At 44.1% G+C, this 15,653-nt stretch overlaps 1 protein-coding gene across 1 annotated transcript in view; it reads right to left on the reverse strand.

Annotated features, from left to right (window-relative positions):
* DPYD (dihydropyrimidine dehydrogenase) overlaps nucleotides 1-15,653 on the reverse strand; it is a gene marked incomplete at its 3' end in the record, with an annotated part of 352,887 nt that overhangs the window by 86,660 nt on the left and 250,574 nt on the right. Inside the window, exons 17-18 of the mRNA XM_080623761.1 lie at nucleotides 4,259-4,379; nucleotides 3,286-3,405 (exon numbers count right to left, since the gene is read on the reverse strand). Of these exons, the coding sequence (XP_080479887.1) occupies nucleotides 3,286-3,405; nucleotides 4,259-4,379 (241 nt within the window). The remainder of the gene's footprint in view (nucleotides 1-3,285; nucleotides 3,406-4,258; nucleotides 4,380-15,653) is intronic.

Here is a 15,653-nt window from a genome sequence, read left to right on the forward strand (position 1 = left end):
ACAACTCCGAGCTAAATGAGGGTTTTCAAGTAATCTCATTAAGTGCCTCTGGTTTTAAAGATGTCCTCAAAACATGGCAGGGTCTGGCAGCGATGCTCTTTCTTGTTATTTGTATGGATGTTACACAAACCATAGGAAACCATCGCTTAGGAATTGAAAAGGAATTCCCTTTTCAGTATCTCTGGAATAATGAAGGACAGTCCTCTCGTATACAGCTGCTTCCGCATGAGGTAGATGAGAAGAAGAGGGAAGAAGAGGCCAAGGGGAAGTTCTATATGATGTGTATTTGAATCCTCAGACTGTGGCAGAGACAAAGGCTGGCCTGCAGCCTTATTTTGGGGTGCTGACTTGAGCATTTTGAGCTGCATCCTGCCTGCCTCCTTCTCACACACTGTATCCCTCCATTGAGGCATGGGACTCCTTCGGCTCCCAGGGGAGTGAATGGAAACACTGGACACAGAGGACAGGGCACGTTTCTCTGCATGGCATCAAGGGAGGCTGCATCCCTGCTGATGGACCCTGAGCACTGCAGGTTCTGCAGCAAAAGCACCCTTTCAGACGGAGCAATGCCTATAACTATAGGGCAGCGCTACTGGAGGTTGGGAGAGTTTCCTGTGATTTATGTGTAAAGAGAAGCTAAGCAAGCCCAAACTGACCTAAAATCCAGTTTATTCCAGTACTCCATAAACTGTGAGCAATTCCTCACTGGCTGGGTGATACTGAGGGCCAGCAGCTCCGAGCACTCAGACCTCACCAGCACCCTTGACCACAGCGACTCTGTGCTGAGGCCTCCATGGGGCTGGTGATCATTGGTGATGCACCACCAGGATCACTGCACCCTGTGGGACACAGACTCTTCCTGTACCTCTGTGCCAAGCCAGCCTCATTTCTAGTCCAGGAAAGAACTGAAACCGGTGCAACTGGAAAAAGGCCAGCATTTGAGATACAGCTTGGCTACGCGCTCTATCTGCTCTACGTTTGCACACTAGAGAACATGATAAACCAGCTGTGCTTTGGTAAAACACATGGAAAATGGACCAGGCTTACTGCTTTTACAATAGCACTGCCTTTCCCTTACAAGATTCATTCTCTCTGGAGAGGAACTAGTTGAAGAAACAACAAAAACTCCCGACTCCATCAGGTAATAAACCAGAAACGCGACGCTGAAGCACATCAAACCAGAAAACCAATACTTGACACTAGGAAGCAACTTTCCTGCTGGGACTGCAGAGCACTTCCCAGCACAGCCTGTAGGCACTGACGTGGTGTGGCTGCCACTGCACAGACAGGAGGAACAAAGCACGGAAAGGTCAAGTGTCTGCCTGCAGGCCACGCATCTCAGCGCTGGCATGGCCAGAACAGACCTCAGAATGGGGTCGCCCTGCCCCTCGCTCTGACAAGACAAGACAGTCTGCTTTAAGCGTGCTAGCTCTCCTCAGTTAAAACTGCCTTCCTGCTCGCATTCATCTGTGTACTGCTATAACCCTGATGGCCAAGGAGAAAGCGCCGTGATGTACTGCAGAGCCTATTGATGTCATTGGCTGCATATTGACTCCCAGTGGTTTTCCTGTATTTTAAAGAACCAGATTTGCATCGTGGGCAATGGTGTATCCAAAAATGACATTGCCTGTCTCCTCTGATGGATCATAGGATCAGCCACGCAGGAAAATACCTTGAAGATCATCAAGTGCCACCTTTCTCCCAGCACTGCCAAGCCCACCATTAAACCATGTCACTAAAAATACATTTTGCTACTACATACATATAAATATCTAATAAAGCACTTTTCCTCAAGTCCCACTTATAACAGACTATAAACTCCAGAAATAGTGGTGCCCCCCCTTATAGCATCCAGGTGCCACTGCAATCTCCGCTACATCCATGTGTCAGCTTTATGACATAAGAGACGCTCTTCCTAATGCAGTCATTTGATAGATTTTATTAGACAGACTTATGGTAGGAAGGCCTATTCAGGCACTGCAACTTCAATGAGGCAATGTGAATGGTGTTCCTTATATAAAATACTACTGCAATAGTTCTGTTATTAATTTTTAATGCACAGCCCCCACTGTGACCTCCTTTATTCTTTGCCTGTCAACACGGCAGGCTAGAGAAATTGAAATGGGCTGTAGCTGTTCTCCTCTTGTTCCCCTCTTCCTCCCATTTTGCATAATATGAAGATATAACATCTTAGTGGACTGTCACTGTGAAATAATCACCGTGCAGTAGGCATAATGATTGTTATCTCTTCCTTCCTTTTCAGCCTCCTTGAAAAAAATCCCAAATTCCATGTAGTTATCTAAGGCAATGAGGCAATTTTCCGCTGAATACACTCGTCTGAATTAAAGTTTGTTTCAAAGTTCTCTTTTGCTGCATTTCTTACCGCTCTCTAAGGATAACAGCGGTCACATAAAATACAGCGTTTTTTGCCTGTCTGGTCTCTTCTCATTATGTTTTTGGGGGAGAGGTAGGAGGCAGGTCCGATAAAATAGTGTTTGACTCAATCAGGGGGATGCTATTACTTCTGTTATGTATATTTACTGCTACCTCCATCACCAAGGAGACTAATCTCCATACCAGTCAAGTCAAGAAGCTCACAGTATTGTCTTTGCAGAGCCAAGTTCATGTTGTCACAGCAACAGAGCGCACAGGGTCAATAGATTAATACGTTAGTGTGCGCACACACCGAACCGGACTGCAGAAGTTTTGCTGCTGGTTTGAAAATGAGACTGTGAAGCAGGACTTGGAAATACGTCCTACACGAGCTCTTCTTGTGCGTTACAAGGAACAGGCCACAAACTACGCATACGTTCGCCTAATACACTCTATCATCTTTACCCCAGTGGCAAGAGGAGGAACTAACCTCCTTGGCAGAGGTGCCTGCCGTGGGAAGGAGGGAGGCTGTGAAGCATACACTGCATTTGGGTTGTTGATATTTCCCCCTGCGATGCCCTTTCATTAGCCTCTGTCCAACGTGGGGCCTGACAACTGTGACAGAATGAAAAATCTGAGGAGGAGCGAGGGTCACCAGAGAAGAGATTTCCTTCCCTCTCCAGCGACCCCATCACAGGCTTCTGATGCTGCGCTTCACCATTAAGGAAAGGGCAACCCAAGAGCCTTCACACTTAATCTGTTCCATCTGTCACGGCTTCGAAACACTGACCAGCAGTGAGCTTTAAGGACTTGGTGTGACTGCAGACATGATACTCGAGCCCACTACAAGGACCTCCTGACGTTTTGAAAGCCTCCAAGGAAGCAGCATGCATCAAAAAGGGCAACACCTACCTGACACGCCACCATATGCGGTCCTCAGGCCTCCACCGACTGCTGGCCAAGGTGTGCTGTCTGCTTTCAGTCCCATCAGCCCCGACACAGTGTTGGTGGCTGTAACACCATCTGCGCCGCCTGCGAAAGAAAAGGTCAGTCGCTCTTTGTGAAATCATGTGCGTAGGGACAGCAGAGGCAAAAACACAACAGGAAAACCGCGAACGTGTGAAAGAACGAGAAACTCAAACAAACAGCTGAAGGCAGGAAGCAACAAACTGTACGGGCACGCACGGAAGGGTCTTTAGGACCAATTCCGGGCTGCTAAATCTAACACGAGCTTCGAGACAGGCTGCAAGAGCCGTAATGGATACAAGACAGCACGTGGGAAAGGCTGGGGCTGACAGGCAGATCTCTGCCCTGCGGCTGTGCGGGACGGAACCTGCTACAGCGGTTGGGTGATCCTTGGAGGTGCCCCAGCACAGAGGTCACCTCCTCCAACCTTGTGAGGAGCAAGATGAGCGATGCGACAGGGAAAACGATGACCACGGTTCAAAGTGATAGATTCCTACTGGCAAACTTCATTTCCTGACATGCTGTCCTTCAAGCTCTAAGGAAAAAACCCAAACCATGTACCTTCCAATGGTGTATTTCTCTTTCCTCAGGACAGGCACACCATTTTCACTATTAAATGGAGGAATAGGGGAATTTACAGTGATATGGCAAACATAAAACTGTAATAGGAGTGTGCAGATAAACACACACACATAAGCATGTCTAACTTATTGTCTAGTACAGTTCTTGTCATATATTGCTACATTCTAGAAGCACGGACACGATTTCGAAGCCTTTGATCACTGTGCTGATTCTAAACCCCTCAAACTCTCTTTACATTAGTTTCTGGTGCTGTTTGTTATTATTCCAGCAACTGCCCTGCCTTACTCCATCCAGCAAACGAGTGAATCTGCACAGCTTGTGCACTGGAGTCGGTTACCTTCCTGCGCAGCCACTGCAATATTCACAATATCAGTGACATTTGGGGTCAGCTTGGCAAAGAAAGGAATCTCAACAGCTTGTCTCACCCAGCGACAGATGTTCCGTACCAGCTCTGGATCCTGTTCAAATAGGTCAGATAAATATAGGACATAATTAAAAGTAATAAGAACAAAAGACAGATCAAGGAAATAGCAAACTTTGCTGTAAGTGGCTACGCAGTGATTTTGTGAAATTACACGCCAGGGCTCAACCTCATCTCATTAGTTAAGTTATTTCAGACACATCGAGGAACCGCAAAACCATTGCAGAAAGGTTAGATCACAAAAAAAGGAAAATTAGCTTCTTTTTTCCCCCCAAAAGACAGAGAAGTCACAAAAGGTTCCCTTCCCACAGAGGGGAAAAGATCCTTTTGGATGACAGAGATTTTCTTTACCCATCGCTTTTCAGCTGTAATGACTGAGTCTATATAACATATATTGAACGTAATCAGAACCCAATCAAATAGTGTGAAACGGAAGCATTGGCTGCTCATGCCTTAATCAGAACAGCAAGGATGAGGCGAGCTTCCAGGGCTATCAGAATGCAATTCAGCACTTCTGAACTCTCCTCTGACTTAAGAGAGCAGCTTGGGATGGCCACAGTGTAAATGAAAGATCGAAATCATCTCTGCTAAAGCCAAGAATCGAACCAAGTGTTGGCTTTTCCTGATTTCCAGGCATCTACTTCCCTTATGGAATACATCTCATGTAGACAGTAATCAACTATCCTTTCCATTGCAAACAGCCCAGTGGAACCCAGTTCTGCCTCTGGCACACATAATGGTTGTTTTTCAAGATAACTTTCAGCGTATGGGTTGTTGTCTTTTCTGTTTGGTACTGATAATACTCTTCAACAAGTACCTTAAAATCTGCAATAGTGATGCACGTAGATGTGAGGTGGTTAAGAACCGAATGGTGCTATTACAAGAGTCAGTACAAGTGTAACCACTGGGTGGGCAAATTGGTACCGCAGCGGGAAAATCACTTCCCGGTCACAAAGTGATTTTCCTTCACTTATTATTCCGAGTTAAGAATAAGAGGAAATAGGGAAAATGAACAAAACAGGAAAAATGAACAAAAGCGAACACAGCAGATATTTACATTTACTGACTCTCTCCAAAAATACAGTCTGTCGCATCAGAACAACTGGATACTGTAAAACCTCACAGAGCCGCATTGCTATGCCATGACTGAGAATGGGATGAGCCTAAATGAAGTTTAAAGAAATCCGGTGGAAACACGGGAAATAACCCCTGGTTGTGTTTTCTTTCTACACCACTGGTTAAGCACAACAAATCCCCCCCCACCGCAGGCTGTGTTCCTCGAGAGCACACAGTGCTTGACATGAATAGTAAAACCCTGAGACTTAGCTGTGCCATTCCAATAAAGCCAGTGACCTCCCCGCCCATGCAGCACCCATGAAATATGGATGAGCGCTGCACTGGCAGGATGAGAGTAGCCGTACCTTTGACTTTCATTTCTGTTCTGCATTTCCTTGAGGCCCCATGCAGAAATGAGACATGAATTGCGCATCCTTTATGTTAATGACTCTCCGGAATCCTTGTGCTGCCGTTCAGGAGGTTGGCACCCCATAACTCATCACGCTGACTTCAGCGTGCTCAGAGTGCTGCCACAGAAATCACACACACACTAACACAAAGAATACAGGTAGTTTAATCCACGTTGAGTAACTTATTGGGAAGAGCTCTTCCCTTCGTACAAGCCCAATTCCCATCCGAACGCGTTTGCCTGACTTAATAAAGAATAATTTGAGCTTTTTTTCTTTTCCAAAAGCAAGTAAAGACCTAAATTTTCCATCGATTCTGCTTCTCCCACACCCAGATTGATGCAACAAATGCAATGAAAAGGTCTTCAATTTCTCAAGCTACTAAACAGATTAACTATCTGATAGCTTGGCACATGCTTAGACAAAGGCCTTTAGAAAGGCTTGCTTGTATAAGCCTTGGAAACCCGCCCGGATTTAGTGCCCATAAAACCACAGGTCAATTCATAGGAAAATAACTGGAAAACTCAACCGAAGGAGGTGAAATCTTTGATTTTCCTTCACTTCATAGCCCAAGGAGAAAGGACATTTTGCGAGGAAACAGGGAAAAATGAACAGAAGTTAACACAGTGCTTTGCTGCAGAGCCACTGAGAGCAACGGGAAAGGTGTTGAGCAGTATATAAAAAAATGAGAAATCCCATTAAATCTGACAATTTTGAAATAAAACAGGCATTTCTGAAGCTGATTCCCCCCCCCCCCCCACAATAATCCTTTGCCTAATTTGTTGCTCATTAAATAAATATCATATAAAGATAATGCTAGATACCTTTAAAAGAATACTGGCTACCCTTGTGCCACCCCACAGACAACTAAAAGATTCACAACGAGGAATAACATCCCCACCTGGTTTTACCTGGAACATCACCCTTTATTCTTTAAATCATCAAGAAAACCCCATTAATTCCTTTAGGAAAAGCCATAATTTTCTATTTGCATTGAGGACTTGGAAAAATGCATTATAAGGCTTCAGGTGCTGGAGAGGGACTCTTCATCAGGGACTGTAGCGATAGGACAAGGGGTGATGGGTTCACACTGAACCAGGGGCAGTTCAGGTTAGACCTAAGGCAGAAGCTCTTCCCTGTGAGGGTGCTGAGGCGCTGGCCCAGGGTGCCCAGAGAAGCTGTGGCTGGATGAGCTTTAAGGTCCTTTCCAACCCAAACCAGTCTGGGATTCTACGGTTCATTTTACCTTATTAATTTTGCTGATTCAAAGCTTCGCTTCTACTTGGCTTTCTGAAAGACTGAGCCCAACTTCCAAATTGCATTGACTGATTCTAAGCAGAGATTAGATTTATACAACATTCAAGGATGAGCATGTTACTCGTAAAAGAATGAACCTTGAGGCCGGCAAATCACGCTAGAAACAAAACCTATCACTGCTAATACAACATAAATCACTTCTTTTTACCACAATCCAACTTGACGGAAGTGCGTGCGGCTTTTATCATTGATAAAGTGCTTGATAAAGCCTGCATAGTTAAGAAACGTTTTCTAAATGGCTTGCTATGTAAAATATCATTAGGTGTAACTAAATCAACAAACTAAAATATTCTTCTGCTTCACGTAGTACAGGATTTTATTGCTTTCGTTGCTACAAATGATCTTCTTCTATTACCCATAAGCAGGTTTGTTGGTTCCCTCATTAATGATGATACAGTGCAATGCATGTTTAGCATGATTTTGCTCTGTGGGTCAACCCAGAAGAACGAACAGCGTTTCAGCGGGCTGTAGCCTCAGTTGGGGGCACAATTCACTTATCTGCTCTAGTTTTGTTATCATTTTCTTTTAAACAAACAGTATGTCAATGACAGCTTGGTCAAACGACCAGCGGCCAAAACGGAACACACTGATTCATGCACGGTACCTCCAGGAATCTGCTGGCAATTTCATACCATGTAAAGTCTCTTTTGGTATGAGATGTACGGAAGTGCGTCTTCTGCCTTCCTGTCCTTAACCAAATATTGCTTGTTTATTCCAAAGGCACAGGGGATTTGAGTGGTAGAGGCGTTGTCTTTACACTTCCCTAAAGCAGCTGTACGGAATCATTTTGCCTGAATATTCATTATAGCCTTGGGCTAGATGGAACTTTTAATCCTAACCAGTCATTGCCAATGGGTGGATATACGAGAGGAAAAACAGCTATTCACCTTTTTCTTCCCCCCTAAATGATCACGATAAGCTTAAGTACAACCATAACCGTAAGCCCTCAGAAATTAAAGCGGCAAGTTGTCTACTGATTGCATTTGGCACTGGTAATGAGATGAATCCCACGTCCTATCACCCCCAAGGCAGATACATCCTGCTTGTTTAAAAAGGAGTGTGAAAACGCTGCGCATAGAGTAGGTCACCTCTCCTTGTATTTCATGGAAAGAAACAAATTCATGACAGGATTACCATAGAAATGTCTGACTCTGGGCTTCTGGAAGCCTTCATTGCGCCCTGTTTTCAGGGTTCTTGCAGAATCCTCGGTTTTACCCTACGCTGCTACTGCACGATCTTTACACTGTATCCACACCACCTCTCAGAGGCAGGGAAGCACTATTACAGCTGCTTAGTAAATGGGAGAGAGGAGAGGCAGACCGAGGAGCACCTCCTCAAACTCACCTTGCTTCGGTGCCCAGCCTTTACTAAGTCAATTGCATACAGGTCAGAAGAGGTTTGTCTGGTAGAAGATTGCCCTTGATGCTTCCGAATACCTTAAACCGTGTGATAATTTCTACAGGCACAAAAGACATGTTCCTAATATTTGAATCTAATCCGTTTTTCAGAGGATCTGAATAATGCAACAGAGAAACACAACTGCTTTAGGGTCAAGAACACGCCTTTCTGAACTACGCAAACAGTCCGTGGGAAGCACAGATGTGTGAGGGAACGTACATACGCATGTGTGCATATATAAAGAATACAAATGTCAGTCTGAAAGATGCCATAAAAATAAACCTGTGACAAGAGTTTCCCCCAAGAACTTCAGCAGGAAGGCGCCCACTCAGTAGAGCAGCCGAGCTGATCCAGTTTAATTCATGCGACAGAATGTGGACAATACCCTGCAAACTTCAGTCCACCCCCTAATTACTATCACGGTGGCAGCTCTGCCTCACTAAGAACAAAGTAAGGACCTGTGTAATTGTGGAAAGTATAGAAATACAACTCTTCTCACACTGGGTCCTGATTTTACATATATACAAAGGTTTTCTTACACAGGACTACAGCGGTTATTATTAGAGGTCATGCTGGTGATTCGTGCAAGTCCATTCTCCTGACTAGCTGGAACAGAGAACGCTGCAAGATACATTAGGACCTTGATTGTGAAGTTCTTCAATCTCAGCTATCACTGACCAGAATGACCTAAACAACAAAGATTCAGGCATCAGAACACTTGATTTAATGCAAGTGTAAGTCTCATCTTCCTCATAAATCCTTCATGGCCACAGAACTAGTCTCATACGTATCGCTTGCAACTGAATTTTCATGGTTAAATCATGCATTATGTCAATGTGTTTGCAATTTTAAATGCTGATTCTAAGTTACAGGACTTATTTTATCTTTCTAGTAACTGAATACACATGAAGTTGACATGGGATTTGTCATATATGGTTATATATGGCAAGCGGCACCGAGAGTCCCTCATTCTTCTGGTGACAGAACTTCTTTCCATACTGGCTCTTCAGGAAATATATCTTGTAGCCCTCTAACATCTATTAGCATTGGAGGGATCTCCAGTTAGCTTCCTCACTCAGCACAGCAGATCCATTTTCCAAACTCGTATGGACAGCTATGGGAAAAGGAGGGAGTGCCTTTGCCTTCAGGAAAGATGCAGGCTAAGAAGACCTTTCTAAGTGAGAATTTGCAAGCTCTGCCTTTTCAATTTCCTTCACATCCTATAATCACTTTACTCTTTCATCCAATAGTCTACAAGGGAAGAGTTCAACCTGTCCTCAGTCAAACTGCTGCCTGAGCGCCCACGAGGACTCAAATGCACCCTCACGTGAAAAACAAGAAAGGAGAGAAGAAACTTCCTCCATCTGCAGATAACCTCCATGCAACAGGACCATGCCACCCTTTCCTTGTGGACGTTACAGCAGCACTGCCTGCCACAACCTGCGCTTGCAGGAAGGGCTGGGGCACACCGGAGCAGCTTTGGCAAAGGAGGAATGATCATTTCTATAGATTCATCACTCAATCCACTCCAGCAGCTCAACGTGTAGGTCTGGATCAGCATCTTTTACAGACATCCCACAGACGGGCTGCGCCTGATAAGCTTTAGGTTTTTATATGTGTCTATCACGTATTTCCTTCCCAGATCAAACGTGAATCCAGAAATCCACGAGGAAATCAGAATTAAAAAAAAGAGAAAAAAAGTATGGGAATTTCAGCTTTAAGCATTGCAAATTAATGGCATGGAACCACAGGATCCACTAGGTTGGAAAAGCCCTTTAAGCTCATCCAGTCCAACCTTTACCCCGGCACTGCCAAGCCTACCACTAACCCATGGCACTGAGGCCTCGTCTGTCTTTAGCATTCACCCTGTATTACGATTGATCTTTTCCACAGCTATATTTTCTCCCTCCTCCTCCAAGACATCCAACATTGCCTTCATAAAACTCTCTCTCTCTCGAAACCTAGCCCAAATTCCAGCATTACCTAAATACGGAACTGCAGTCAATCACTAGAGCAGAAGAGCCACCATTCCTGAACCTCATGGTTCATTTTACTGTCTTCTCACACCCAGAAAAGGGCAGTTTGGGTTGTGCAGTTGTCCCATTTCAAACTTAATTAAAGCCAACAATTTGTTTAAATCCTGTCAAACGAAAGGAAGGATTTCCCAGGACAGAAGATGAGCAACTCTCTGCTTCCCATCCGGAGTGGAAAAAACGCTTCCTCATTTCTCAGGAAATTTGACAGCTTTTGGTTAACAGCTATTGACCGCAGCTGTCAGAAAGAAAGAAATGAGGCAGTTTAACCTAAGGCAGGAATAACAGTTTTCACTGCTGCGTGTGAAACTCTCTCTATATCCTAGGATGAAATTAAGAAAACGGCTAAAAAACCTCAGAGGCCAGCTTGGTCAACCCCCCAAAACTGTAGCTGCTGGATGAGAGCTTGTATCCTTCTGGCTGGAATCTAGGATAGGATGGGATGTGACACCAATGCCACAAAATAAAGCTTTGAGAGATGGCAGCAGGCGAATTCAGGGCTCTTTTCTCGTCAATAGTATTGCCTTTTAGCATGAGACCTAGTAAGAAGCCTTTACTACCAGTAGAGAAAAAAGAACCCCCAAACCAAGCTAACAACTTCAAGATCTCATTGGACATCAATACAACCGGACAGTAAAAACCTCTTCAGGATAAAAGTCCAGAGATGTCCCACCATGGATGATTTCATCTCTTGTTCTGGGAGCATCAAAATGCTTTGTTCCAGTTTAGCTTTTATTCACTTGCACTTCGAGACAAAAAGGTCTTTGCAATAGGAGGAGAGGTTGTAGGCTTGGTTGTTTTGGAGGTGCTTGTGGAAGAATTCCTGAATCATCAGAGATTCATATGAGAAGAATTAAGCCATGTCCACATAGCTACCATTCAGCTACACTACCATAGCAACAATACGTGCTGTGACTTTTGCTCACTGGTTTAATTCAAGGATATACTTACTTGCCACTCTTTTCCAGACTCTGAAATGCTCCTTTCATCCACAAGATCTTTTAAAAGAAGTCCCCCGGGTAAATGAAGACATTTATGTTATTTCTTTATACTAAAGTGTTCTCTTTAGAATAGGAAAAACCCCGTAATGTTTTTAAACGGAGGAGATTTCATAGAGCGCATACAACTGAGCACGTACTACGAGTGAAAAAAGCTTAGTTTTTGCTTACAAGATACTGCACATTAAAATGCAGAACTATAGCATGGAAAACTCCCACCAGCTCTTACAGATTACATTCATTTTGGTAAAGACCTTTCCCTCAGGCCCAACATGACCACTTGAAGACCATGCAAAGGCTTATATGCTCCTTATATTTATAAGGAGCAATGACTCCTCATTTCATAGAATCCCAGACTGGGTTGGGTTGGAAAGGTCCTTAAAAGCATCCAGTTCCAACCCCCTGCCATGGCAGGGACACCTCACACTAGAGCAGGTTGCTCCAAGCCCCTGTGTCCAACCTGGCCTTGGACACTGCCAGGGATGGGGCAGCCACAGCTTCCTTGGGCAGCCTGGAAGATGTTTCTGCTAAAAACCATCAAAGTAAGAGCCTAGAGATCTGATTCAACTCTTTTTCTCTGTGGTTCAGTTAGAGGAACTACAACCTCTGCCATCTAAGCTCCGTTCTTGAAGGGCTAGGGCTTCATTATGGTAAAGTAAAGCAGCAAGCATGGTGCCATCATTTGATTAGCTACTCTTCAGAGCAGTCACTGCAAGTTCCACCTGGGGACCCTACCTGAGATTCTCCCTTGTTTTTCCCAGTGATATCAGTGTATCATTCGGTCCAGATTTTGCCATGGCCGAGTTGAGAAGCCAAAGCTCTGAGCCCCTGTCTATACTGGCAGAGACAGCAACACTTAGTGAGCAAAGCTAATATGAGACTATGATACTGCTGAGGCTCCTGCTTCTAGAAAACCGGAATAAAATAACCAAGCCAAACCAAAACCCCAAAACCTGGTACACCTAAAATAAACTAGAACTTCAAATTGAATAGTGTTTAACCAAAGAAACCTTAAAAGACTCATAAAAGGTTTTGCCAACATCAGAATTTCAATAGATTTCAATTTTAGCAGATCCCCATCTCCCTCTTTTTTCTTACTCTCCTTTGGTATCTCTATCACTATTTCTCCCTCCTCCAGCTCTACGATTAGAACCTTGGAAAGATGTTAAAAGCATTCGAGAAATAGCCTCTGATCACTTCACCCTCTTCCAAATGACCAAATGGGAACAATAAGTTGCTACAGCGTTTCCTTGTTGCAGTACCCTGCTGGAGCTGCAGAAATGTCCCAATAACAGGATGTTCAACCAACCAACCAATCCAAACCCCCACTTCATAGCTTTTTAACATCTCTTATCTACCAATATTAACATAGGTTAACTCAAGAATACATTTATCAAAGTGCTGTGTGGGAGATAACTTATTAGCAGCCCAGCACTCCTACAGCCCTGCTTGGATAATGTACTACCTAATGGCTTGAACGATCACCACCACGAAGACAAGGTCAAAAACGAGCTGGAGAGTTCTCATTTTTGACCAGGAGACAAAAGTACCAAACAGAGATTTGTGCTGGCGGTTACGGAAACGATGAGAAGGAAGTCGAGATCCAAGTGAGGGTGAAGAAGTCTGGGGGTGTCTTCGTTCAGCTTTGCAATTCCTCCCTTTTCAGCTCGCATAAAAGCTTTGTGTTTTCTCAGCACTAAAACCAATGGGATTTGTTTTGGAGCATAACATTTGTCCTTATTCCAAACGCCTGGGGTTTGTTTGGGGTGTTGGTCGGTTGGTTTGGATTGTCTGCTTTGGTGTTTTTCAATTTCAAATGTTAATCGAAGCATCCGGAAGAAACAGCAGTGCTGGAAAACTTCCTACGTTGAAAATTAACTATCATGCTTTTAAATTGGTATAGTTCCCTTATACGACAGGGAAAGCTCTTTGTGCTTCATGGAGATAGGTCAGTTCAAACTGGAGCAACCACTGTTTACAGCTATTGATTTTAGTGCAATGTTAGAGTCAGATACAACCCTGGTTTTCTTTGATTATGACAATAAAGGTTAATAATAGCTGTCCTGAAAGGGTGAAGCACAGATTGCCAGTTCAAATCAGCAAATTATTTGTTCTGATACCGACTGGGCCTAAACATTCCAAGAAGCTGCACATTTCCATTTTATAACCTTCTTGGAGTGACTAAATGGAAAGATTTCATTATCAGCAGCACTGGGGGATGTAAAGTGTTGACTAATACAAATGCCTTTTTACCCCTGACGGAACAAAGTGTTTCATCTTGGTTGTTTCTGGCCAGCCAAAAGCAGGTTTCTCATATCACTGTAAAAAAGTGGTACACGGCCTGATGAAACAGTATTACAGCTCTTTAGGTCATGAGAAAGTTACCTGCTAGAAGGCAAAAAGGTTCGGTTTACATTGTACATGAAGTATTTTAAAGGGCAGGACAGAACCGGAGTGTGAGTGCTGCAGCAGTGGTCAGCTAGGGCACAAGAATCTCACAGTCCTTTCCTATAATAAAGAGGCAGAAAACACCAAACAATTGAGGAAAACCGTAACCCTTGGAAAACGCCAAAGCGAGGAATGTAGAACCTGTGCTTCGAGAAGGATTTCCCACTCAGTTTTACAATGATCGCGTGGGCCTGCATTCAGATCTGTTCTGCTGCAAAGAGCAGCCTCCCAGTGCATTGACTGACTTTTACTAGGAGGTAAAGCTGAGTTTCAAGCATGAAAATGCTCACGTAGGCAGTGAAGGGACCAGTTAACACACTGTTAATTAACTATAGCGAATGGTGGCGTAAAACTGAAACCATAGCAAGAGAAAGCTCTTAATGTGCGCTGCACAGTTAACTTTTATTGTGCATCAGGATGAACCAGCTTAAAATCTTTCCTTTTACCTGCACAGAGATACTTGCTGTTGATCATTTCCTTTCCAATAAATCCTGTTTACCAGACATCATCAGAATGAACCACCGCAATACCACCTCCTTATGCCGCAACCACATACCCAAAGGCAAAGCAGGCCACGGAACCTGGACCTTAAAGCCAAAACATGCCACCATCTAGAGCGCACAAATCTGCTTGCCTGAGTTTTCTACATTGCCCTTTTCTGAAAGCTTCTCCGAGCATTAACACAACTGCAAGAGAAGTACAGGTTGCCGTTGGGTTTTACAAGGAATCACAGTTCTCTTTCTTTCTGGCTCTCTCCTATATACCGCATCCAGCTCAAATCTTCCTGCTGCCTTTCGAAACAGTGGCAGGTCACTGATCCTGAGGCTAACCTGCCATCTGCCATCCATAATGTGAATTCCAGCTGAAATGCTTCCATCCCATCCCACCACAACCATACCACACCACTAAAATGTTTCAGCAAGCCGACAGTTACTGTCCTATTTATAATCTCCTTTTCTTTTCCATTTGGTCTTTTGAGCAATTCAATTAAAACCCCTTCAAAGCAATAACAGTGGATTAAACGCTGTCAAAGCGCAATATAAAATCACAGAACATTGTTCTGGTGATGAATTTATTAAACTTTGCATCTTAATTCATTGCTTCTCGAGTGCAGGAAAAACACAATTCTTAAGACAAAATACCAATTAACTGTCATAGCTCATTGTTAAGTATTGTCTCCCTTTACACGCTACACAAAATAGACTCCATGAGCACATAAAGGATATAAGGAACTAAAGACATGGAAGAAATCCATTGAAATCCTGACATTCCATCACACCTGAATCCTGTGTGGGCAACAAAAAAGGGAATGAAGCCTCAGGTACTGGAGGGAGTGAGCGCTGGACTCACCCCATAGGCAGCAAGCTGCTTCTGTGCAGATTGCCAGTGAAACAGCTCAGGAGCCAATGGTGGCTTTGAAACACCTCAGCAAAGGGTTGACTTTATGAGGAGGGCTTTAAAGAAGGAGTTAGTGGAAAGAGAAAGGGAAGAGACATGCATGAAACCAGGGGAGATGAATAACACGTCCGAAGAGGTTACAGCAACAGAACCGAACTAACATAGAGGAGGACGTGTGGCCGTGATCAGCGTGGGAGCCAGGAAGAGAAGCCCACAAAACACATACCCTGGCCTGAGAAAAAGCATGCTTGGACCT

Source organism: Psittacula echo (genome assembly GCF_963264785.1).
Source record: "Psittacula echo genome assembly, chromosome: 7".
Lineage (NCBI taxonomy): Eukaryota > Metazoa > Chordata > Aves > Psittaciformes > Psittacidae > Psittacula > Psittacula echo.